The sequence below is a fragment of the Polypterus senegalus genome, chromosome 13, assembly GCF_016835505.1.
Source record: "Polypterus senegalus isolate Bchr_013 chromosome 13, ASM1683550v1, whole genome shotgun sequence".
NCBI lineage: Eukaryota > Metazoa > Chordata > Cladistia > Polypteriformes > Polypteridae > Polypterus > Polypterus senegalus.
Window position 1 is genome coordinate 35,029,904 of NC_053166.1, and position 24,549 is coordinate 35,054,452.

Genomic DNA, 24,549 nt, shown 5'->3' on the forward strand with positions numbered 1-24,549 from the left:
GCCATCGCTAGGGTCTGTGATAACAGAAGCATATCTTTAATTTAGAAATCGAAATAAAATATTTGTAGGAACAATCCAGAGGCCAACTTTTAACATTGACAATTTAAAAAAGAAAAGAGAGAGACAGCTTTTATAAAGTTATATTTTTTTATTTTCATCTCATTTATTCCCAGTTTATCTAGAGAGGCTGGACAGATCACAATGTAGTCTTTAGCTCTCCAGGCACTTCCTGGCCAGTTAAGAGATAAGCTCCGCCCCTTCTCACTTAGCTCGCCCACCCCCGGGTTTGGTTTACCAGATATACAATGTAAAGAGATTGTTATTTTCACGTGAATTGTTACATCTGCATAATTTTCACTTTTACTTTAAAACTTTTGTAAAAATAATATTTGTCCTTTATTTCCTGCCCCGGGTGTGGTTAAATCTCTTTCTCGCGAGACGTATAACACTGTTCGCATTTTGATGGGGAGGGAGGCTGAACGCACACTAAGGAGTTGCGGTCAGATCAGCTGCTGCCTTTCTGCTGCTGCTCGTGAGCTGCTTGTTCTGCTTGTCTTGCTTTGTGTCGATCATTTAAAAGCCTGTACAGCAGCTGTCATTTTGCCTCTTCGCGTCTCCCTTCTGCTTGTGTTGTGAAGGGTGGGGTGGGAGCTGAACGCACGCTAAGGAGCTGGCAAGATGCGTGTTCTGTTTGTCGTCATTGTTTTAAGAGCTGAGAGCACATGAAGTGTGTCTGCCAAAAGCATTCCAACAACTACTAGGTTAGATGTCTGTGAACTTATTTTAAATTGCTTGTAAGTAGGACGTGACGTGCAAAAGTCACCATCTCATGGGTTTTGCTTCCTAAGGTTGTAATGTCTAGTTCCCCTTGGAGGCGCGCTACGCTCCTACCACTTTGCGTCTCTCCCACTAGTGGTGTGAAGGGAGGGAGCTGAACGCAAGCTAAGGAAATGCGGACAAATCAGCTGCTGCTGCCGAGGTGCGTGTTCTGCTTGTTGCGCTGCACATCAATCATTAAAAAGCCTGTACAGCAGCTGTCCGTCTGTCTCACTGCCTTCTCTCGCGGGATGTCAAATTGTTTTCCGAGAAGATCACGTCTCGTCTCCCTAGTCTCTCTGCCAGGAATTTTTTTTTTTAAAGAGAGAAATGCTATCACATGTACATTGGGTTTTAATCAGGTTATTTAGTATTCTTATCACATAGAACAATTACTTCAGGTTGAATCGCTATCTGGTCAATTGTCTGCATGGAACTGAATGTTCTACCAATGTGTATGTGGACTCAGTGTGTGTAACTGCAGATTACTGGTTTTACAGCAGGATGTTGGCTATTAAAAACCTACAACTGGTTATCAGAAGCCTTGAACTGTCACAATGTCATGAGACAATTGAGCTTTGACATAGTTAGTCATATTCTATGTTTCATGTATTCATGCGTCAAGTTGACCTGTATGCAAGGTATATGATATACAATTAGATAACTATTTAGAAATCTGTAGTTTTAGATTTGCAGAACAATGTCTGTGTTAACATTTCTTGGTGAGTAAAACAAGACTAATAAAATGTGACAAAAACTAAAAGTTAATTTTTCCAAAACTAAAACAAAAAATATAATGAAAAACTAAATAAAACCTATTCTAGAAAATGCTGAAAACCAAACGCTAAATAAAAACTAAAACTAAAAAATATCTTTAAACTAGAAAACACTTCTTATCAGACCTAAACTGAAGCGCATGATGGCATGGCACTACTCGTCATGGAAAAGACACTGCCAGTCACTCACATACACTCCACCTATTAACAACACTAACAATGGGCTAACTCAGAGTCTCTCACTCACCTAACATGTAAGTCTTTAAGCTGTGGGGGCAAAGCCCATGTGGACACCAGGGAAGATGCAAGTTTCACAAGCACTAAAAATCAATCCAAGACTGATGGAGCTGAGATGTGACAGCACCAACCAAAATTTGTACTGTTAATAAATATCTTATAAGCTGTGTTACGAATGCAAAGCAGAAATGTTCTCAGCTCTCTACTATTTGACATCCACACCAGGCAACCATAATTGTCTGGATGTCTCATTCACGTTGCTATAGGCATGTTACCATAGCAACGCAGTGTCCAGAAATGTCTTTCAGAAGCGGTGCTGATAAGAGGTTAGAGACAGCCTGTGGAGTGTGACATGTGTCAAGTGTGGCATGAATGATGGAGCAGCTCCAAATAGCTGGGGATGCCAGTGAGTACAAAGGAGAGAAAAGTGGTAAATGACATCTTGAGCAGGAACATCATTTCACTAAGCTTTTATTAAAAAAAAAAATAGAACCAGATCAGAAAATAATAAATTTGCAGCTTCTCACATTCCAAAGTAATCCATCCTTGGAGTGTATGATAATACTACTATTACTATAAGCTTAACTGCCCACTGCAGTATACCCAAGCAGACCGGCATAAGATATAATGAGCAGACGTAAACCTTTATGTAGATTAGGCATCTGTACTGATAACACACCTTGGGATGACTTTCACAATAAAAAGGCTTAATGTACTTATACAGTAAAATCTGTTGGATTATTTGCATAATCAGTAATTTTTAATAGTTTAAATAAGTACTGCATTTGGAAAATGAGAGTAGAAACATCTGCATAAGAGCATAAAGAAAGGTTTAATAAAAGGAGCCATTTAGCAAATGAAATGCCGCAAGTACAGTATATTTATTCATTTATTTATTTATTCACACCTTGTAAGCGAAAACAGTTGCTAATTATTCAAGGTGTTTTGCAACCAGCAATCAGACAGTTGACACTTGACTAAGTGATGTTTCTAAGATGAGCACACTGGAGACTGCACTTATAACTGATTCGCTTTGTGCTGAGGAATGGTGACATGCAGGTATCACCTGGGGTCCTGTGTGCACACTGAGCCAAACATAAGGCCACTACTGCTTGAGGCAGACAATGGCCCACTGAGGGTGTGAAGTGGTCTTACTTGGTGTCTCAAAATTTCAAATGTTACTGGATTATGTTTACATTGCTTCTTTTTATCTTCTTTGTTCCTTTTTAATTGCAGTTCATCGTTTTCCGTTATTTGTATATTCTTCTGTTTGTTTATCCATGCATCCATTATCCAACCTGCTATATCCTAACTACAGGGTCACAGGGGTCTGCTTGAGCCAATCTCAGCCAACACAGGGTGCAAGGCAGGAAACAAACCCCGGGCAGGGCGCCAGCCCACTGCATGGCACACACACACCCATACACCAAGCACACACTAGGGACAATTTAGGATCGCCAATGCACCTAACCTGCATGTCTTTGGACTGTGGGAGGAAACCAGAGCACCCAGAGGAAACCCACGCAGGCACGGGGAGAACATGCAAACTCCACACAGGGAGGACCCGGGAAGCGAACCCAGGTCTCCTAACTGTGAGGCAGCAGCGCTACCACTGCGCCACCGTGCCGCCCCATTCTTATACAGTATTGTAGATATTCTCCTTTCTAGGAATGTACACTGATACAGTGCATTGCCAGCATGACGAACCACCTCGGGATCCCGAATTAGGACCTGAGTGCAGTCGTGCATTTCTCTTAACTGTGAGGCAGCAATGCTACTGCTGCGCCACCATGCTGCCCCCCTGTTTGTCTATTATTTGTCTAATTATATATTATCTGTTAATTTTATTCTGTTTTGTTATTATGCAGTATCTATGTATGTTTCTCTCATGTTTCTTGTTTTATGGGTGGATCTCCTAAAAGTCGGGAACAGCCATTCATCACCATTAAAGGACCACCCCAGCCCTCTAAAGGCAGGCTGGGATTTGAAGTCCAGTGCAGTCCATTATCAATAAACTGGATTTTGGTGGGATTTATGAGTAGCTTCAGCTACTTGGAGTTTCACAAGGATTTTATACTGGGACTCATTTACTATGGATTAAATATTAGGCAAGTCCTTCTTGGTTAAGTTTTGCCACTGTGTACTATTTTGTTGTATTTTTCCTGTTCAATCTTCAAATCCTTCTTTTAGAAAACTACTTCATTGCCTTGCTCTTTACAAGTCTGGGGTTGATGGTGATCCCCTGCCTTGTGGGACATTTTGAGTGTTTTACAAGGCGTTTCATAGTATATTTTTCAACTTTGATTTTTAAAGCACATTTTGGCCTGGTGTGGGCCGAAGCCAACCACTGTAGTGGAAGCTAGACTGCCTTCTGGTGAATCTCCTCTGAGCTGGATTCAGGCCTGCTTCCCTGGCTGTTTTTGAAGGCCTCACACCACTTTGTCCACTTTATGACATAAATCAACTGCTACACATCCAAATGACGGGAACCCCTATGGTCTGTTAAGAGATGGATTATTCTAGTATGTCATCCAAAGGCTTTTAAAAGCTGTCATTTCAACTACAGGAGGTTATCATTTGTTCCAGAGTCCCATAGCATTTTCTGTGATGAGGTGCTTGCTGCCTGGATTTTGCGTTAAATTCACTTTCCCTTACTTTCCAATTGTGTCTTTGAGTAGGTAATTCACTAAATAATATGATCTGTTGGAGAAAGGGAGAGGAACTCATAGACATTCCTTATAGAAAACAGTCATGTGGAATAAAGGCATTGTCCTGTTGGAAAATGACATCCCAGGAGCCAACTATGGAAGGCTATATAATGAATGTTGTAATCCAGAATCTTAGTCATTGCAGAAGGGTGTTGATGCCTCCAAAAAGTCTCATAAAAGCAGGTCAGATTCATCAATGGCCAGCACAGATGAGGTTCAGCCCAGATATAGCCAGCCTCCAACTCCTATTTGCAGGCACACGGCCTAGCAGGTCCAGAAATGGCAAAGTTGGTTTAGGAGTTTGTTGATTTGTCATACTATAATATTTATTTACATTTTATGTATTTGCTTGTTTCTTTGTTTATTAGTTAGCCATGTTACCAGTTGAAGACATGTAATAGAATAAATGAAAAAAAATATTTAAGATCTCTTACCCTATGTGTACCTTCAGCAACTTTCCTCTGTGTCCTTGTGTGTCTGAACCTCTCTTGTAATGTGGTGGCATTTCCATAAAGTCTGCTCCTATGACACTGTCATTTCAAGGTGCCTTGCTTTTCCTATTTCCGGTCTTTTAAAGTGACTCTCAGAATGCCTCCTACACTTTTACTCTTCCTCGTGTGTCTCACACTCAATCTTTCACTTATATTTGAGCCAGCAAAGCCAATATATTTAGCTATCTATCCATCCAGCCATTATCCAACCCGCTATATCCTAACTACAGGGTCACGGGGGTCTGCTGGAGCCAATCCCAGCCAACACAGGGTGCAAGGCAGGAAACAAACCCCAGGCAGGGCGCCAGCCCACACACACACACATACACACACACCAAGCACACACCAGGGACAATTTAGAATCGCCAATGAACCTAACTTGCACGTTTTTGGACTGTGGGAGGCTACCACTGTGCTACCATGCCACCCTTTATCTATCTATCTATCTATCTGTCTTTCTATCTATTATTATATAGTGCCTCTATCTACCTATCTATGTAACAATGAGTCATTTTGAAAGTAACGTGTATTAATAAATTATATAAAAAACACTAATTAATAGCATTTTACAGTATGAGGTAAGTAAACATGTGGTGACAGACACAGCTTTCATAGAAATTAGAGCTCAGCGATGTCAAAATGGCTTTGATTGATGTCCTGCTGAAAGTTGTTGGTTGTGGACAGTCTATGGCTAATTGCAGCTCATATTTTTAAACATATAATTTTTGAAAGAAATACCTTATGTAGAGTTATGTTGAAGTCTGCTGTGTGACTTTCTGATATTTCACTAACTTGTTCTAGGGACCTGTTTTGCTGTCAGCAGCAGCCATCAGGTTTTTAAAAGAAGAAAACAAGTAAGTTGAAACAACATCACTAAAGGAAAAGTTAAAAAAGTAAATTAGTCAAGAATTAAGGTTGCACAGAATGTTTTTCTCTTTTTGAAGTTGCAGCTTTAAAACATTTGCTAATGTTTTTTGAATGAGCCTTCCGGATTTTCTAAAATATGTTTATAACTAGATATCTCAATGAAAATGGAACTTTTCCAAAAAAAAAATTGTTGAACCAAATCAGTCCACATGCAGCTGAGTTGTTTCATGCGGACAGAGAGAGAGACAGACAGACAGACAGACACATTGATGACACAGAGGCTTTTGCATTTAATGGTCCTGCTCCTGCTGTACAAAGAGAAAGATCAAGAATGTATGTTTTTATCTGTTTGAACGTTTACAATTGCTTTAGTTTTGTCTGACTTGTGTGCTAATAGCTTTTCATTCAGTGTAATTACAGAGAGTGCTGTTAATGTGACTCCACAGGCGTTGAGTTGGATAGACCTTAGCACCACTCACTAACCTTGATAAAGTAAATGTCATGTGAATCAGGTTCCCATTCCAATCCACCATTTCAAATAAAATTAAGACTATTTCCTACATATACCTTTACATATAATTACTAACACTACTGGGGAGCAAGGATTGTTGCTATCAGCTTTTAATTCTAATGTCTGCTTTTGTTCATTTCTCATGACTGTTTCTTTTATTTGATCACAAACATAAATTAATAAATAAACAAATAAACAAACAAACAAAAAATCACTGACAGTGTTGGTGTTTCAGGTGTAACCTGTCTGGTTCTGGACATAATTAATATTACTTTTATGTCATTAGTTTTGCTGTCTATTACTATTCTGATTCTGTTTTGCTGTTGATCTTGTTTTTTTTATTGTCATCACTAGCTTCTTTGTTCATCACAGATGTTGTTGGTGTTATAAACTAAAGAGTTCCTAAGCACAAAATCCCCAAATAATCTCAAAAATGCCCACTAGAGGGAGAAACACCGCAAAACCTTGGCTAGTAATGAAAAGGACAACATGGAATCTTTATAAGTACAAAGATTTATTTTTACAAGATGCTCTGTTTGTAAAAAATATGCTCATAGAGGCACAGAAGGCATTCTCAATGAGAATTCCAAAGAATGTGGAAAAAAAACACAACCAAAAGGTGTCAATAACTCAGTAATCACAAAACACAAGAATAATCATAACTCCCACACCATGACTGCATTCAATAAACTGAAAGGGAATGTGGGTTTATAGCAGGGGTCTCCAACACATCGCTCGCGAGCTACCAGTAGCTTGCAACTCCTTTCCCAGTAGCTCGCCAACGGGTTAATGAATCCTACATAAATTTGAAAACTTGATTAGTCAAATTAGGGGTGGGCGATCTTTCCAAAAAATCAATTCACCATCCTTTTAACACAAAATAATGATTCACAATCTGAATTGCAATCTAACTTTTCAATGTGGCATACACTTAAGAGAATAACCGGACTCAAACTCATCAAGACCTAAGTAACACTTTATTTTAAATATCAAACAAAGTTGAATTCAATTGTTCTCTCAGAGCAGAGTTAAGGAACACGCCCCAAAGCTGGCAGGTGAGTGATTAAGGCCCCTCCCCTCAGCCCATTGCGTGGATCTCAATTTCGCGCAAATAAATCGGGTACCGCAAGGGAACTATGATACACAGCGAATTGAGAGAAGTCACCAAATCAACTGGAATGTTCAAGCAAATTATAGGAAAAAAAACGATCTAAATCCATTAAGTAGTTCTCTCGTTTAAAGCGGACAGACATACAGACAGAAAGACATTGGATTTTATATATTATATATTAGTAAACCTTCAAAATATTATGCAGTTAAAGTCTCAACATCATTCTCAGCATTTCTGGAGCTTAGTAGACCCAGATAACTATAAGAATCTTCACCAAGCAGCTCTGAAAATGTCTGCTTTGTTTGGGTCTCCATACCTCTGCCTTTTCTGACATGAATGTCATGAAATCAAAGTTCAGAACAAGACTGACAGATGAACATTGAAATGACTCCATAAGAGTCAACCTAAGTGGCTACATTCCACGATACACCTGTCTTGTTGACTCCATGCAGTGCCAGTCATCTGACTAACTAAAAAACACATCACACATGCAACTGGACATGTGAATACTCTTGTGAAGTGAAACAGTGACATGGAACAAAATGACAAATGAATTAGTAATACCTGTGTATTTGTAATTGCATTGATTTAGTTTTGACAGCATTAACGTGTTAATTCAATAGTGTGAGATACACTAGAAAATGCATACAGACATACAAAAGGCACTTGCAGGTGAGGTTTTGTGATGTTTTAATGTAAAATGTGAGTTGTGGACACCAACATTTTGTAAATGTTCAGGCAAAACAAGCTTATTCAGTTTGTTTGAGCTATAAGCTATGAGAATAAGCATTTTTTGTAAAAGTAGCTCTCAGGGGAAAAAAGGTTGGAGACCCCTGCTTTATAGGGTTAAGGGAAGCCTCTCTGAATGATGGGTGGATGGCTCCACCTCTTGGGGGACTACCCACAAAACACACACAACTTAAAAGATGATAGATAAGTACATGGAAAGTAAATGACCAACAATATTACTATACAAAATAATTAAAAATGAACAACAAAGATATTAAAATATCATTTGAATTCCAGCCAGAGGAGGAGCCTTAACTGACATATAACATTTATCCATTGCTCGAAGACCTTGTGGTAGCCAGATTACTTAACAGCATTAAATTGTAAATTTACCCTTGGGATTAATAAAGTATCTATTTATCTATCGATCTATCTATCTAAATGTTTTTTAAAAGAGAAACTAAATGACGTTGAAAAGTTTCTTTTGAGAGTATAATTAAAGAATTTCAGAAAACTGATTAGTGACTCTCTTGTTTTACTTTATGCTTATGGTTCTAATAAGTGATTTTTGCTTACAAGTTATCTAACCCCTGGTAGTTTTTTAGACAACAGTTTTTCCATCTGTCTTTAATATAATGTCTGCTGCTTGCTATAAATAATATACTTTGGGTTAATATTGTGTACAGATCGATGTGAGCCTAGTGTGCTGCTCCATTACCAAGTCAATTAAACCAAGATGGAGAAGTGTATTATAGACACTGTAAAGTAGCAGAGTGCCTAGTGAATAGAAAAAATATTATTTGAACAGTAGATGAACTTATAAATAGCAGCAGACTGTATTTCTGGTCAAAGGGCAGGCAAAAAAGTAATTTAAACAAAAAAGACTGCAAAAATTGATTATTAAACTAATAATCATTAAACAAAATTAATTGATTAAAAAGACATTTGAAACCAACAAACCCAGGTTTTACCTTGTTTAGTTTGCCCTTCATTACTTTACAAAAGCTTTTTATTTAAATAGAACTAAATTCTAAACTGAATTCTAGAAGCTGTGTGCCACCATCTTAAATAGGTAAAATATGATGCCATAACATGACATATGACCTCCATTGTCAGACTGCTGACAATAGGTGTAGCATCAGTAAAGAGCAGCCATGCCCTGATCAATGAGAAGGATCTAGCTTCAGATCTCAGGAGCTCTGCAATTCAGAAGCTCTGCTGAACAGCCTATCAAATTACCTGTTTATGTCACATGATTTACACAGTGCAAACTCTGAGGATGGTCTGATTGTGGCCCACAACACTACACAACAGTCACTACTTGAGAGAATGACCTTCTTCACGATACACCTGCTCAAGTTGGCATTACTCCTGCATAAGATAACCCTCCCATGGATTTAAATTTAAACTTAACCATAGTGTGAGGATGTTTTATGAGAATGATTAACGGGGCACACCTTAAAATGAGTGCGTTGACAAAGGCCACTAAACATCATTGGATGTCTGCAATTTATTTGGCTTGTGAATGGAGCAGAGCTTATGAGGTCAACAGCTAAACTCTAATGAGATAAACACAAGATGTTACCAACCACACCAAAACAAAAAAGAAAGTAGCATTGCCGGAATAACAATTCAAATTATAAACAACTAGCAGAATACCCGCGCTTCGCAGCGGAGAAGTAGTGTGTTAAAGAAGGTACGAAAAGAAAAGGAAAAATTTGAAAAACAACGTAACTTGATTGTTAATGTAATTGTTTTGTCATTGATATGAGTGTTGTTCTCATATCTATCTATCTATATATATATATATATATATATATATGTTGTTCTCATATCTATCTATCTATATATATATTGTTTTCATATCTATCTATCTATATATATATATCTCTATCTATCTATCTATCTATCTATATATTGTTTTCATATCTATCTATCTATATATTGTTTTCATATCTATCTATCTATCTATCTATATATATATCTCTATATATATATATATATATATATATATATATATATATACCCGCGTTTGGCAGCGGAGAAGTAGTGTGTTAAAGAAGGAAAGAGAAAGAAAAGGAAACATTTTGAAAATAACGTAACATGATTGTCAATGTAATTGTTTTGTCACTGTTATGAGTGTCGCTGTGATATATATATATATATAGCAAAATACCCGCGTTTCGCAGCGATGTCATGTGTTAAAAAAGTTATGAAAAGAAAAGGAAACATTTTAAAAATAATGTAACATGATTGTCAAAGTAATTGTTTTGTGTATTTGGCGGCAGCGTCACAAAGTTTTTTTCGTCTAGCTGCATCAGAAAATGTACCACGACGTCTGACACGCCTCCTTTTTAGTGTTTTCTCACAGCTTGGATTGCTGCTGTCATATATATATATACACACACACACACACACACACACACACATACATACATACATATATATATATACATATATACACATACATATCTTCATATCTACATATCTATATACATATCTACATATACACATATATATATATATATATACATACCTATCTACATCATATATACACATACATACATACATACATACACACACACAAATTATATATATGTGTGTATGTATGTATGTATGTGTGTGTGTGTGTGTGTGTGTATGTGTATATATATGTATGTATGTGTATATATATATATATATATATATAATGTAGATAGGGGTGTGTGTGTGTTTATATATATATATATATATATATATACACATACATACATATATATACACATACATATACTTGTGTGTATGTTTGTATATGTCTATATGTGTGTGTATAGCTTTGGTCACTGAGTGCAAGGGAAAAATAATAAAATATAGTCTATAAGTTATTAAACAGTAAAACATTAACGTTTTAAGAAGTACAGGTACATTGAGCACTACTGGAGTGGTTTCAGGTAAACTACATTTTAAAGACTGTGTAACACAACAGGTAAGTAACTAACAGCAGCTAAAATGTATATGGATCATCTCTCGGTAGTTGATCCCTTTTGAAAGGCGCTACACGACGGCTGTGGTATAGAAATTACATTTTCTATGTGAACGTTCAAATTTGTGCCTCTGGTAATGTGCCTTACCGGCATTTAAAGAAAATTAGTTTTGTGTCCTCTGCAGTGTTAAGAGAGAAAGGCTTTGGTTTGGGATAAAAGGAAAAAAGGTGTAAAGAAAGGAAAGTTGCCTTTTTCTTTTATATAGTATAGAGATGTGTTCGCTGGCGTTATGATCGCCTTGTGTAGACTGGTGAGACGTCCCGCCATTAATCGGCTGTGATGGCACTGTCAGTCCTCCACTCGTGTGTGTTTTCATAATCCGAGGTGAGGACCTCATAATCGTATACGTGCAAAAGAAAGTGTGAATCGCCTTAATATTATTTTTCCGTGGTGTAGAAAAGGGGTCCCGTGTTTGCACTTGTCTGGGCTATAGCGCAGGGGGAGGATGAAAAAAATTAAAAGTGCTCACTTTGACTTAAGGCAGAAGCGCAGTCAGCGTCTCAAAGGCCGGCACAGCTATGCACGCGCTGGCTGCTCGACTTTTGCTGGGCAGGAGACCCCAGTTTTGCAGACACGTTCATGATATCAAAAGTCTCAGCGCTCTTTGGAGGTCATTCATATATTATATATATAGCAAAATCCCTACCTACAGCGGAGAAGTAGTGTGTTAAAGAAGTAATGAAAAAGAAAAGGAAACATTTTAATAATAACGTAACATGATTGACATTGTCATGAGTGTTGCTGTCATATATATGCCTGCCTAAATAAGTCACCCTTGCTTTGCTCTTACTTTATTTACCGTTCATTTAATCATGGCTATTGGCGGAAAAATTATAAAATGGAAGGAGGATGGCTTTACCAAAACAATTATTGATGGCGAATCGATTATTCATAAAGCTTGAATTGGTGATGTTTTTCTGTGTTAACCTCATATTTTTTCAGACTTCTTCTCAAACTAAGGTGGTGCGAGGGTAAAATGAATCGGGATGCGCTGATCAATGTAATCGGTGTACAGTACCAGGAAATCATGCATTGACAAAAGCTCCCTTTGCTTGTAATGCAAAGTGTGATTAAATGCATTATTTTTAACGCGTTATGGAGCACATGCATCGAAGCTTCTCAGCTGTGCTTGTGCTAAGAAAAGGAAAGATTTTAAAAATAACGTAACACGATTGTCAATGTGACCTTTTGTAAGTAGTGCCTGGAGGATTCAGTGTGGAGAAACTTTAGAGACAGCGTGTGTATTAACTTGTGGATTTTTCTGTGAGTATTTGGTGGCAGTCTGACAAAGTTGCTTCGGAAGACGGCATTAGCCGCGGAGCTCAGCTCAGACCGAAATTAGATGAATGGGAGGGAGATGATGACGTGACTCCCCACCCGCCTTAACTGTCAATCCCCCACAAACACAGTCTCGGAATTTGCATAAGCACACCCCTTCACCTACAATTTTAACTTAGTTATAAAGTGATCAAAACTCGTTTATATCCTCGTCCTCTCATTAAACTTGTATCCCGCATTACCTGTGGGCATGTGAAACGCCAGCGGTAGCCTGTCTATGAACTTAATTTAAAGTTTAGGTTTACACCTTGCTTTCTTTCCGAGGCAGCAACACTCATGAATATGGTAGTATATGTCACTCGCTCGCTTCTTATTGTTTTTCGCTGGTTCTCAATTATATAATGCATGTTTTCTTAAGCGCTTTTTGCAGGTCTTCCTGGTTTTCTACGCACTGCGTTGACAATCAGTTCACGTGATTACGTGGGAGGCGTGATGATGTCACACGAAACCCCGCCCTTCCAGCTCAACTCCATTACAGTTAATGGAGAAAAATACCTTCCAGTTATGACCATTAGGCGTAGAATTTCGAAATGAAACCTGCCCAACTTTTGTAAGTAAGCTGTAAGGAATGAGCCTGCCAAATTTCAGCCTTCTACCTACACGGGAAGTTGGAGAATTAGTGATGAGTGAGTGAGTGAGTGAGTGAGGGCTTTGCCTTTTATTAGTATAGATAAATAAGATTCATCACAAGGAGCGGTCAAGGTGGAAAGACAGCGATCTCTCAATGAAATATTAATGCCCTCATATCCAGGTGGTCCTATGGCTTGCAGAGGGCAAAGCCACTGGCTACTAATTTAACAATAGATTTGCAGTTGTCTGCAAATAGCTTTTCAAAGTGCCTTGTGTGACATACGGAATAAAAATGCAGGAAGTAAATGCTAGGATTACCTTTGTTTTGTACAGTAGGGGGCTGGAAGGTCAGCACATGTTGCATGGAAAAAATGTTGGGACATTCACTTTCAGCCATCACACTGCTTGCTCTTTCAGTCTCATTATGAAGATCATTTGGGTAAGCAGAACCCCCAGTTGGTTGGTAATGAGTCATTGTCATGTACACAGTATACAACATGAATAAATTAATGAAACAGATCTTATCTCAGTCAGCCTGTTATTTAAATATTCATTACCTAGAATTACATTTAGAAAGCAAACAGTAAAAGAAGGTATTATTGTGGTTTTAAAATGTCTAAATAGAGGAACCCCCTGTGTAGTTTATCTTGTTATCCTATAAGTGATTGTGCTCATTGTAAAAGATATTGTATAAAGGGCTGATTGATAAATTGTCTTCCAGGAGTCAGATAATATGGATAGTACACACAGTAAAAGAGGTCACAAAGGGAGAAGGTGGTGAGTTAAAAACACTTGCTATCAAAGTTCAAAGATATTTGCTTCATTGCATAGTTGATCAGAGAAACACACACAAGTAAACCAAATCCTAATCCCATCCCATGCTACTGCTGTACAGTCCCAGGAAGAATTTTAGTGAGTGCCTAACTGGTATAACAATAAATATTACATACTGTATATGTCTTATTTGGGAAGGTAGCACAATCAATATTGCTCTACCTTGACGGTCCCAGGTTTCTAATACAGGCAAGCAATCCATGTGGTGTCATTTCTTTTTGTGATTGTATTATCTTGGGTTTCATTGGACTTGCCAAGTCTGTTTCTGGGTTGGTCTACTGTCACATCTTAAGATTAATACGCATACAGATATACAGACACATAGGAATCCTGTAGACAAAGTCTCAGGTGAAAGCTCACTTGTCAGTCACCACACAATATTCTGCTTGAAATTCCCTTCACATTCATACGTAATGTAGATATACATAAGTAGACAATGGAGCCTTCATACATTCTCACAATATTCTACAGGAGTCTACTTAAGAACTTACTATCACCAGCACTGACGAACATATGGGTGTCATCATCATAACTCTTTTGGTTATGTCACTTACCCATCAAACAATATGCTCTGCTTCTTCCCACAGTTGTCTCTTCTTTCGAGGAGCAACCTCTCAACCTTAATAAACCCTGCGGGCAATTAATGTGTTTACTTCCCATACAGGTGTCTTAATTTTCCATTTACTATTTCAATCATTCTATATATAAAGACAAATTATAGAAACTTAAAAGCAACTTGGTATTTATTAAAGAACAATAATACCAGTATAGGAAAGTACAAAAAAAGATACAGAGAACAAATTCTGGATATATAAATAATCTTTAGAGTAAGCTTACTAAGAATTTCAAAGATTAATGCCCTAGAGCGACTTTTTACTAATCACTAGCTGTAAGATGAAAACAGTCACATGTCTCTCGCTCTTGCCCTCTCCTGACATAGCTCCTTTTTGATCTGTTGGAAAGGCCGTATTTATTTTAAAATTCCATGTGGGGTTTTGAGATGGGTGACATTACACACACCTGATTGGCTGGCTGTCAGTCAAATGAATGAGTTTGCTCAGTGTTTTAATCTGTTTATGCATTTCTGTTTCCCAACAAAGGACTCCTTCTTTTCCCAAGTTGCAAAATAGTTTGGCAATTTGTAGTCCCATGGTGTCAATCTGTTCACAGGTTATAAAGTAATCAATATGGCCAAGGTATCATCCTGGACTTCTGTTATGTTTGCACAGATGTTTTTAAAGTGAGGTACAATTCTGTAGGAGGAGATGCTTTGATGTTAATTACCACCATAAGTGTTAAGTTCATCATGTCATTTTGAGCAAAATATATGTTTTAAGGTGATACAATTCAGGAACACACTTTGATGCTCCCTGTCCTTGTAAAATTAAGTTCATCTTGTTTGTATGGGCAAAAATAAAATGAAATATAAAATGTAAAATCCAGGGCATTACAGTCGTTTTTGTTTTTTTTATTTTTATGTTCTTTTTCTGGCTGCTGATTTCTGGAGCCTGACATGTTGGTGTGGTCATGTGACTTACCGTCTAGCATTTACGGCTTCACCTCCTGCCCCCACCTTGCAGTATGCAACTGGTCCCTTCCACCTGTATCTGTTACTGGCTAATGCTATTTGTCCTGCAGGTGATGGGAGGGTCCAGAGAAATAAAAGGTTCATGGATTCTGCAGCATGCACTTGCAAAAATGCTCTTGTTAAATGTGCCAATGGCTTTGACGTTTTATTTTATTATTTTTTTATTTGCATTTTATTGATTTTATTAAAATTAAATAACATTCCATAAAACATTTTAACCTTATGCAAGTTTTTTAGATTTTACCTTATGTCCCCCTCAATACCTACTGTTTTATTATGGAAGGGTTTTGTGACGTTCCTATCCTAAAACATGGATTTTCCACCCAAACTCTTGTCCTCCTATCATTGCACTCACCTGTTTGAAAAGAAGACACAGCATACAGCCATAATGCACTTGCACTTGAGACTGTGGTCTGACTTCACCCAGGCTTGACTGATACTCCAGTTTCCCAATTAGGAGTACCACCCCCCCAGTATATCTAGAGCAGGCAAAAAACTTTTCATTTACTCATCAAAGATTTAATGAATGAATGAATTCTTAATATGCCTGAACCAGAAGCAAAGTAAGCGAGTGTGACAATAACACCATACAACCTGGATTGTTAGTAGGTACCCCTGACAGTTCTGACTGATAAACCCATTGTGTGTCAGTGTTCACATGGCTTTCAGATCTTGTGTTATGCTGTAGCTCAGATATCTCAGAGCTTTGTGCTTCTAGTGTTCATTCCTCTCTCCTCCTTCTTTCATTTGCAACTGCTGGCTTTTTAAAGTTTGTTGGGGTACAAGGTGCACATCTGTAGCCTTACCCTCGGTCCAGTGTCACACAAGGTATCCAATCATGCAATATTCATGTTGCTTACATGTATGCCAGCATGTCCAGAAATTACCATTTTAATCCTTTGTTTCTTGTTCAACATTTTGCCTGTATACTTTAATTAGGTGAAAAACAACCCTTGCAAGCACTTCCTCTTTGTGTGGTTTAGATTAGTACCCAAAATAAATAAATAACACTTTTAACACTTCATTATGTGCAAATCTGTATTACGTAGGCTAAAAAGTTACTCCCTAGATAAAGACTGAATGGGGTCCTACTGTATATACCTTTGAACAAACAGGTCTTACCTGATGACATTTACAAATTTAGATCCTATGGGTGTACTCCTTTGTTTTTCCATTGTATAGTATCTTGTAAAAAGAGTGCATTAGGAAATTAGTGCCACTAACTTTTTTATTTGTGTGTTTGTTTTCTGAAGGTATTATGCCATTTGCTGCCAACCACTGGTCTACAGAAATAAAATGACACCCATGAGAATAGCGCTAATGCTGGGAGGATGCTGGGTAATCCCGACCTTCATTTCTTTTGTTCCAATTATGCAAGGTTGGAACAGCATCGGGATACATCATCTGGTGAGTAGTAGCATCACAGAAAAATAAGCACTGAATTTCTGTTGTATGCCCCCCACCACCTCATCAATGCTCCATTGCCTCCCATCCATCGGCTGTGGAATTATAGTCGGTCACGTGGCTGAGTGTGCAGCAGATCAATGGAGTGTCCTTGGTAATCAAAAGTAATCGTTATCTATAGAGGAAGACCATGTGTTCCCAAGAATGCAGAGTTACCAGATTCTCTCGAAATCAATATAAACCAGTGTTGTTGTCAGATTGGACAGCCTATGCTGATTCATTTACATTTCTATTAGAATGCACACCCATATACTCCACCCCGTGTTAACACCAAAGGCCCATAGTAATACATTACATTGTGCTAAAGAAAAATTGTACTTTTCAGAGAAGTTTTTGGCAATGACACTTTTTACTTTCCTCGAGTACATTTGTAGACAGAAAATGAACATTTACTTTGCCACTTATTTGTCACACATTTGAATGTGTCAAGTTTAATCTTACAGTTTCCCCAAGCCACTTCTATTGTGAATAACTACTGACAACTAATCACCATCAGTTGGCTTATTTTGTTGAATTCACTGGCTGTTTCTGGCTCTCAGTCACAGTTTTATGTTCTAGCACAGTTAGCCAGTAGTGAAGCCTTATCATTTTCCAATGGCTTAGTCTTTGAATTTCATTGGTCATTTCTGATTTCATTGTTAGTTCTCGTCAAGTCAGAACTTTGACCAAACCAAGACCTGCTCTTCTGGAAAATCCAGCCACTTGGGTACAAATCAAGAGCTATGGTGAATTTGACATGTAGGCCTTAGTCTTAAAATGAAAAAAAGAAGAAAAGAAAATGGTTAAGTTACGAGTTGCTGTCTTTGTTGGCCAAAATAGGTAGAAATACAGCATACGTGAAATACTCTGCAATTTACAAAAACACATACCTGTAAAGTGCTGATTTTCCCCTAATTTACCAATTTATTCTTTGTTTATACAGAAAACATTTGTTTATTTTCTAAATAACACTTCAACATTAATATTAACCATAGAACGAGTTGTTAAGCAAAAATGCAAAGTTTTCAAGTCAATACCAGCCATTATCTGATTTTTTTTTTCTAACATTTTATTGAATTTATTAAAATCAAATAACATTCCGTACAAGCAAGTGAAGTTTTACAAAACTAGGTTCTAAACAAAGCAAACCATGATTCTGATATCCTAAATTGAATGGTTTATAATCATTAGCAGCAGTACTGAGCTGTCAAATCTTTTGGGGCTTTAACATTTTTTTAAATTGTGTTATTTTGTAAAACATGCATTATTTTGCACATATATTGCATTACTTAGCAATTATTATTATAATTTGTCAAAAGCTTTGCATTTCTTGTAAAGATATTACCTTCTTGCATGCCATGTGTGCTTTTGTGTTCATATGATGGGTAGAGAGGCAGGCAATCAAGTAACAGAATCCAAACTGAAATAACACGTACTCAAAGTATTTAGTTTTAATCCAGTCATTTAATTCTGGTGTTTTAACATGGGCAGAGTAGTGGGGTTAGGAGCTGAGGTTTGATTGCTAGCCTGCTCGTGGAGTGTAAGGAGTTTGCACATTTTCCCCAAGTGTGCTGAGATTGATTGGCAGAGACTGCCTTAGGGGTGTGCGGGGGCTTAGGGCTGACCAACCCCATGCTGGGCCAGTTACGTCAAACAATGTTACCAGTATGTGTGGACTGTATAAACTTGCGTGCAAATTTCATAAAAATAATGTTAACATACACTGGATTTTCTCATTACAGTATTCAGATAAATTTTTGCAAGATAACACGTGGACTTTATCAAAATATAATGATATAAAATCGTTAAAATCTAGAATTCATGACAATACCACGACAGTGGGAAATATGATGGGGTGTCATGCAGAAAATAGCAGGGCCTCTTCTAGAAAAGTACCCAAATTGCAAGTATACTCTGAGTCTCAATAGGCAGGAAGTCATAACTCACGTTGATGTCATGTCATCCGGTTATCATTAGCGATACATGTTTTTGTGCATTAATATTCGGACATGTTTATGGCCTACAAATAAAATGTGAGTTTCAGTGTTTCTGGCCTACATATAAAATGTGAGTTTCCTTGTTTCGACAGGAAGTGTGAAATTATCGTATAGGTACCATCATGAAATCTCTTATCGGTTTCGAGGTTCAGAGGCGAAAATCCACTTTTCTTACCTTCCAATTGGAAAAGTTGTTGATGACATCTTCTTAGTCTCATCTGGATGCAATGTCTTTTTCTATAGATAGGAGAAGCCAACCCAGTGACTAATGGGCTATACCTATTTTAGGAAAGGATTATACTGGCGACCCTTTTCAGGAGATGAAGGTGGACTGTGGAATGTTTTCAAAGACGTACATGTACGGAATTTGACATTGAAGAGGGATTTTCAAAGGGTTCCTCTTAGAAACATCTCAAATATATATATATTGTGAAAGGCGCTATATAGCGCCCGACCCAGCACAGACTTATGCAGAGGCACGTGTAAAATAAAGTCTTTTTATTTTTCTTCAGCTGGAGGGCACATCTTTCCTGTAATCCCTCCAGCCACAACACAGTCCCATAAGCACTTAATACAGCACAAACACTCTTTTCTCTCCACCTTGGCACCACCACTCCTCCCAGGCAACCTCGTCCTCTTCCTCCCGATTCTGGCTCCTGAGTGGTGGATGCTGGCCCTTTTTAAAGCCCACCCAGAAGTGCTCCAGGTGCTTGATCACCTGTGGCTAATTGCACCTCCCGGTGGGGCGGCAGAGATGTGCAGGTGGGTTCCTGGCTCCATGCAGCACTCCCTGGCGGCCACCCCAGCTCCCCACAGGTTGTTGAGAACTCCATCTCCCATGAAACCCCATGAAGTATATATATATATATATATATATATATATATATATATATATATATATATATATATATATATATATATATATATATATATAATAACAATAATAAAAGGCAAAGCCCTCACTGACTGACTGACTCACTGACTCACTGACTCATCACTAATACTACAACTTCCCGTGTAGGTAGAAGGCTGAAATTTGGCAGGCTTATTCCTTACAGCTTACTTACAAAAGTTAATCAGGTTTAGTTTCGAAATTCTACACGTAACGGTCATAACGGTCGACAACGTCCGCCATGTTGAACTTTCTTATTTATGGCCCCATCTTCACGAAATTTGGTAGGCAACTTCCCTGCGCTAACCGAAACCGATGTACTTACATATTTCGATAATATGATGCCACTGTCGGCCGCAATATTGAAATTTCCAACGTCACCAATTTTCAAACTTCCCGTTTAGGTAGAAGGCTGACCCCATCTTCACGAAATTTGGTAGGTGGCTTCCCTGCGCTAACCAAAACCGATGTACGTACTTATTTCGGTGGTATGATGCCACTGTTGGCCGCCATATTGAATTTTCTAAACGTCACTAATTCTCCAACTTCCCGTGTAGGTAGAAGGCTCAAATTTGGCAGGCCCATTCCTTACAGCTTACTTACAAAAGTTAAGCAGGTTTCATTTCGAAATTCTAGGCGTAACGGTCATAACGATCAACAACATCCGCCATATTGAACTTTCTTATTCATGGTCCCATCTTCACGAAATTTGGTAGGCGGCTTCCCTGCGCTAACCGAAACCAATGTATATACTTATTTCGGTGGTATGATGCCTTTGTCAGCCGCCATATTGAACTTTCCAATGTCACTAATTCTCCAACTTCCCTTGTAGGTAGAAGGCTGACATTTGGCAGGCCCATTCCTTACAGCTTACTTACAACAATTAAGCAGGTTTCATTTTGAAATTCTGCGCGTAACGGTCATAACGGTCAACAACGTCCGCCAAGTTGAACTTTCTTATTTACGGCCCCGTCTTCACGAAATTTGGTAGGTGGCTTCCCTGAGCTAACCGAAACCAATGTACGTACTTATTTCGGTGGTATGACGCCACTGTCAGCCGCCATATTAAATTTTCCAACATCACTAATTCTCCAACTTCCCGTATAGGTAGAAGGCTGAAATTTGGCAGGCTCATTCCTTACAGCTTACTAACAAAAGTTAAGCAGGTTTCATTTCGAAATTCTACGCGTAATGGTCATAACGGTCAACAATGTCCACTATGTTGAACTTTCTTATTTATGGCCCCATCTTCTCGAAATTTGGTAGGCGGCTTCCCTGCACTAACCGAAACCAATGTACGTACTTATTTCGGTGGTATGATGCCACTGTCGGCCGCCATATTGAACTTTTCAGCAGTCTTTGTTACTTATGGGCCCATCTTCAAGAAATTTGGTACACGGGTTCCCAACGCTAACTGAATCCTACTTATTTACATATATACGTCCATAGCCTGCAGCTCGGTCACCGTGTGAGGCGGCGTTGGGTCCCCCATCCCAACGCCTCCCACGTTGTTGGCTGCCTGCCTATATAAGGCCGTCCGTCGCTCCAGTCTCTACATTCCCTTCCTTGCTTCGCCACGGGATTCACGTCTCCCTACTGATAACTACAGCCTTTTTGTTTAATCCACAGCTTCTCCGCTGTTTTATTGTTTGTTAATTACAATTATAGTTATTGTATAGGTATTTTACACTTAGTTTACATTGCTCAGGTACCCATTTCCTTTATCATTCCAACCCCTATTACCATGTCTATCGAGGTGATCACTATCGATCAAAGAACTATCACTTACCGAGTGGTTTCCATGCCCGGAGATACCACCTACCTTTTCCATTCTCTTTGTTACATATTGCACGGCCATATCAGGCTCACTCTTGATATCCGGAGGAACATTGTGTCTTATGTATTGAATGACTGGGACAGGTTCAAGGTGTGGACTGATGACGGTACAGGAGATAATTATACTACACAGGAGCACTATAAGAGTGAAATGCTTAAGCCCTTCACCTATGGTTCTGCATGTGAGTTGATGGCTGCCGCTGAATTGTTCGGTTGTCGCTTTCAAATGTACCGAAATGGCCAAATATTTTACACCTTTCGACAACCGCCAATGCCTCTTAAACATCTTAGATTCACAGGTGACGATTTCAGTAGTGGACACTTTGATGTTTATGAATGTTTAAACTCTCAAAAGCTGGATGTGATTTTATCGCTGAAACCGGTTGTGTGCTTACAACGCTTGACAGATGCCGAATGTCACTTCAATACAACAAATCCTGCAAATACTGTCGTAATTGAAACAAACCATGAAACTCAAACCGATTATGACAGCAGCAATCCAAGCAGTGAGATTTGAGACAAGATTACTGTTCACATGGCCAACTGTAAGTTGCATGCTCAAGAGTAAGCTCAGCGCACAGCTTGGTCATGTTACAACCGGAGGGCCGAACTGACAACATGGTATACAAAGAGATCCTTAACAAATAATTATTGGCATATTTTCCCTCAGTTTAAAAAGGTAAAATTTTCTTCTTAATAAAAATTTTAATGCAGTACTTCGGCGCTGCGAATCGCGGGTGTTTTGCTAGTATATTTATATATATACTGGAGAATATAACTTGACAAATCCGCATGAATGGGACAAAATCAGGGACCCCTTAGGTGCGGGGCCTGGGACGGTTGCCTTACTTGCCACCCCTATATGCTGCTCTTGTTGATTGGTATACATGTGTGTGCATGCATAATTGCAGATTACCTATTTTACAACTGAGTACAGGAAATGTGTACACCAGATAGAAAGTATTTTCATTCTAGAAGAAACCCTTGCATTAGTATATAAGGGAGTGTCCAGGGGCCTCATGTATAACACAGTGCGTAGAACTCGAACTATAACATGGCGTTAGCACAAAAGCTGAAATGTGCTTACGCACAGAAAAATCCAGATGCAGGAATCTGTGCGTACTCCAACTTCCACGTTCTTCCACTACATAAATCCTGATCAGCGTGAAAAGTAACGCTTGTGCACGCGCTTTATGTAACGCCCCAACTCCTCCCAGAATTACGCCTCTTTGAATATGCAAATCAATATAAATCGCCCTTAAGCGCAGCCTTCTGTGAAAAGACAATGGGAAAAGCACGGGGGAAAATATAAGAATTTCAGCGATTACCAAGTGGAGGCAAAGGAAAAACATACTATTTGTTTAATTAAACTGTGGTATAATCAACAAAAGGAAGTTGATCGAGTGACATAGCGTGTTGGAGATACTTGAAAGCTCACGTTCACAAAATCGCACATTGCCGAAAATAAAAAAGAAGTCACATATCAAAGTCGCCGTGAAAAGGTGAGTTGTAGCCCACTGTCTGAGTGTCATAAAAAAGCTTATTAGAGTACAGAGAAAAAAAGGCACACAGTGGGGAAAAAGCACGAAATGTCAACTTCAATCTCGACATTTTCACTTTAATCATGTAGTTTATTTTGTCATTAAAGTAGAACATCATAAACTTCTTCTTAAAATTGTTTAATTAACCAGTTTCTCAAATCACATCGTAATTAAAGTAACACGTTAAATGCTTGTTTTGTATTTGATCTTCTATGTGCTCTATGTGTGTGAATCACTACTTGCTTCTTAAACCGGCTCTGTTCCTCCAACTGGACACAGAATCCATTACATTCGTAATATTACAGCTCTCTGAATAACTAAAATACTGAGATGTATACGTGATATCATTTTCATGATGATAGGAGTTAAAGCACATTATTAAACATGGGTTTCATGGCACAGTGATTGTGTGAGACCTTCGATGAAATAATTTATTGCTGCAGTACTCATGGGCGGCTCTAGGCTTGTGGTGGCCCTGGGCAGAGGAGGAATCGGTGGCTTCTTCGCCAGCCAATGTCAATAAGGTAGCTTATGCATGGTGGATGGCCACGTCCGTTGCAGACACTGCATAGCCGCCTTGTGCACATGACACAAGCATTTAACTTTTGCCGAAATTTGTCGCTGCGTTTTTATCTGTGTCGTTATTTTCTCTTTCTGTTTTATATTGCCGTCATCATATGTAAATACGCGCTTTATAAAGTGGCTCAGGTTGTGCGATATTATAACTGTAGTGCAAGTTTACAGTGGGGTGATTGTACTTATAAGTACAAACAGTTCTACAAGGTGCAATTGATTAAGTGCGTTTAAAGTTCTTGGGATGAAACTGTTTCTGAACCGCGAGGTCCGCACAGGAAAGGCTTTGAAATGTTTTGCCGTGGCTGAGGTAGTGTGTGCTTGAAGCTGTATACCGATAATTCTCTTTCCGATCAGCTGCTGCTGTGATTCACACTCAGATACAGTGATATACTGTAAATACTCAGAGTGGTGCAGTGAGAGTAATATGGATAACGATTATCCGCTGTGGCAACCCTTAAAGGGAGCAGCTGAAAGAAGAAAAAGAAGAAGGTGCAGTGAGACTAACAACGCTAAAGTAGTTATGGTATTAGGAATACTATGGCTATTCTCTGGACCATTATATTGTTACAAGTTAATTACAATCAGATGCATTACACTAATAAACAATATGCGGTTAGTTTCAGTGTATTTATAAATCCGCGTCAAGAAAATAAGGAGTAACCACA

The 24,549-nt window shown here is 38.5% G+C and overlaps 1 protein-coding gene across 3 annotated transcripts in view; it reads left to right on the forward strand.

Annotated features, from left to right (window-relative positions):
- Window positions 1-24,549, forward strand: part of htr4 (5-hydroxytryptamine receptor 4) — a 485,679-nt gene that overhangs the window by 251,369 nt on the left and 209,761 nt on the right. For all 3 annotated transcript variants that reach the window (XM_039775641.1, XM_039775643.1, XM_039775642.1), the window contains exon 6: window positions 16,853-17,006. In XM_039775641.1, the coding sequence (XP_039631575.1) occupies window positions 16,853-17,006 (154 nt within the window). The remainder of the gene's footprint in view (window positions 1-16,852; window positions 17,007-24,549) is intronic.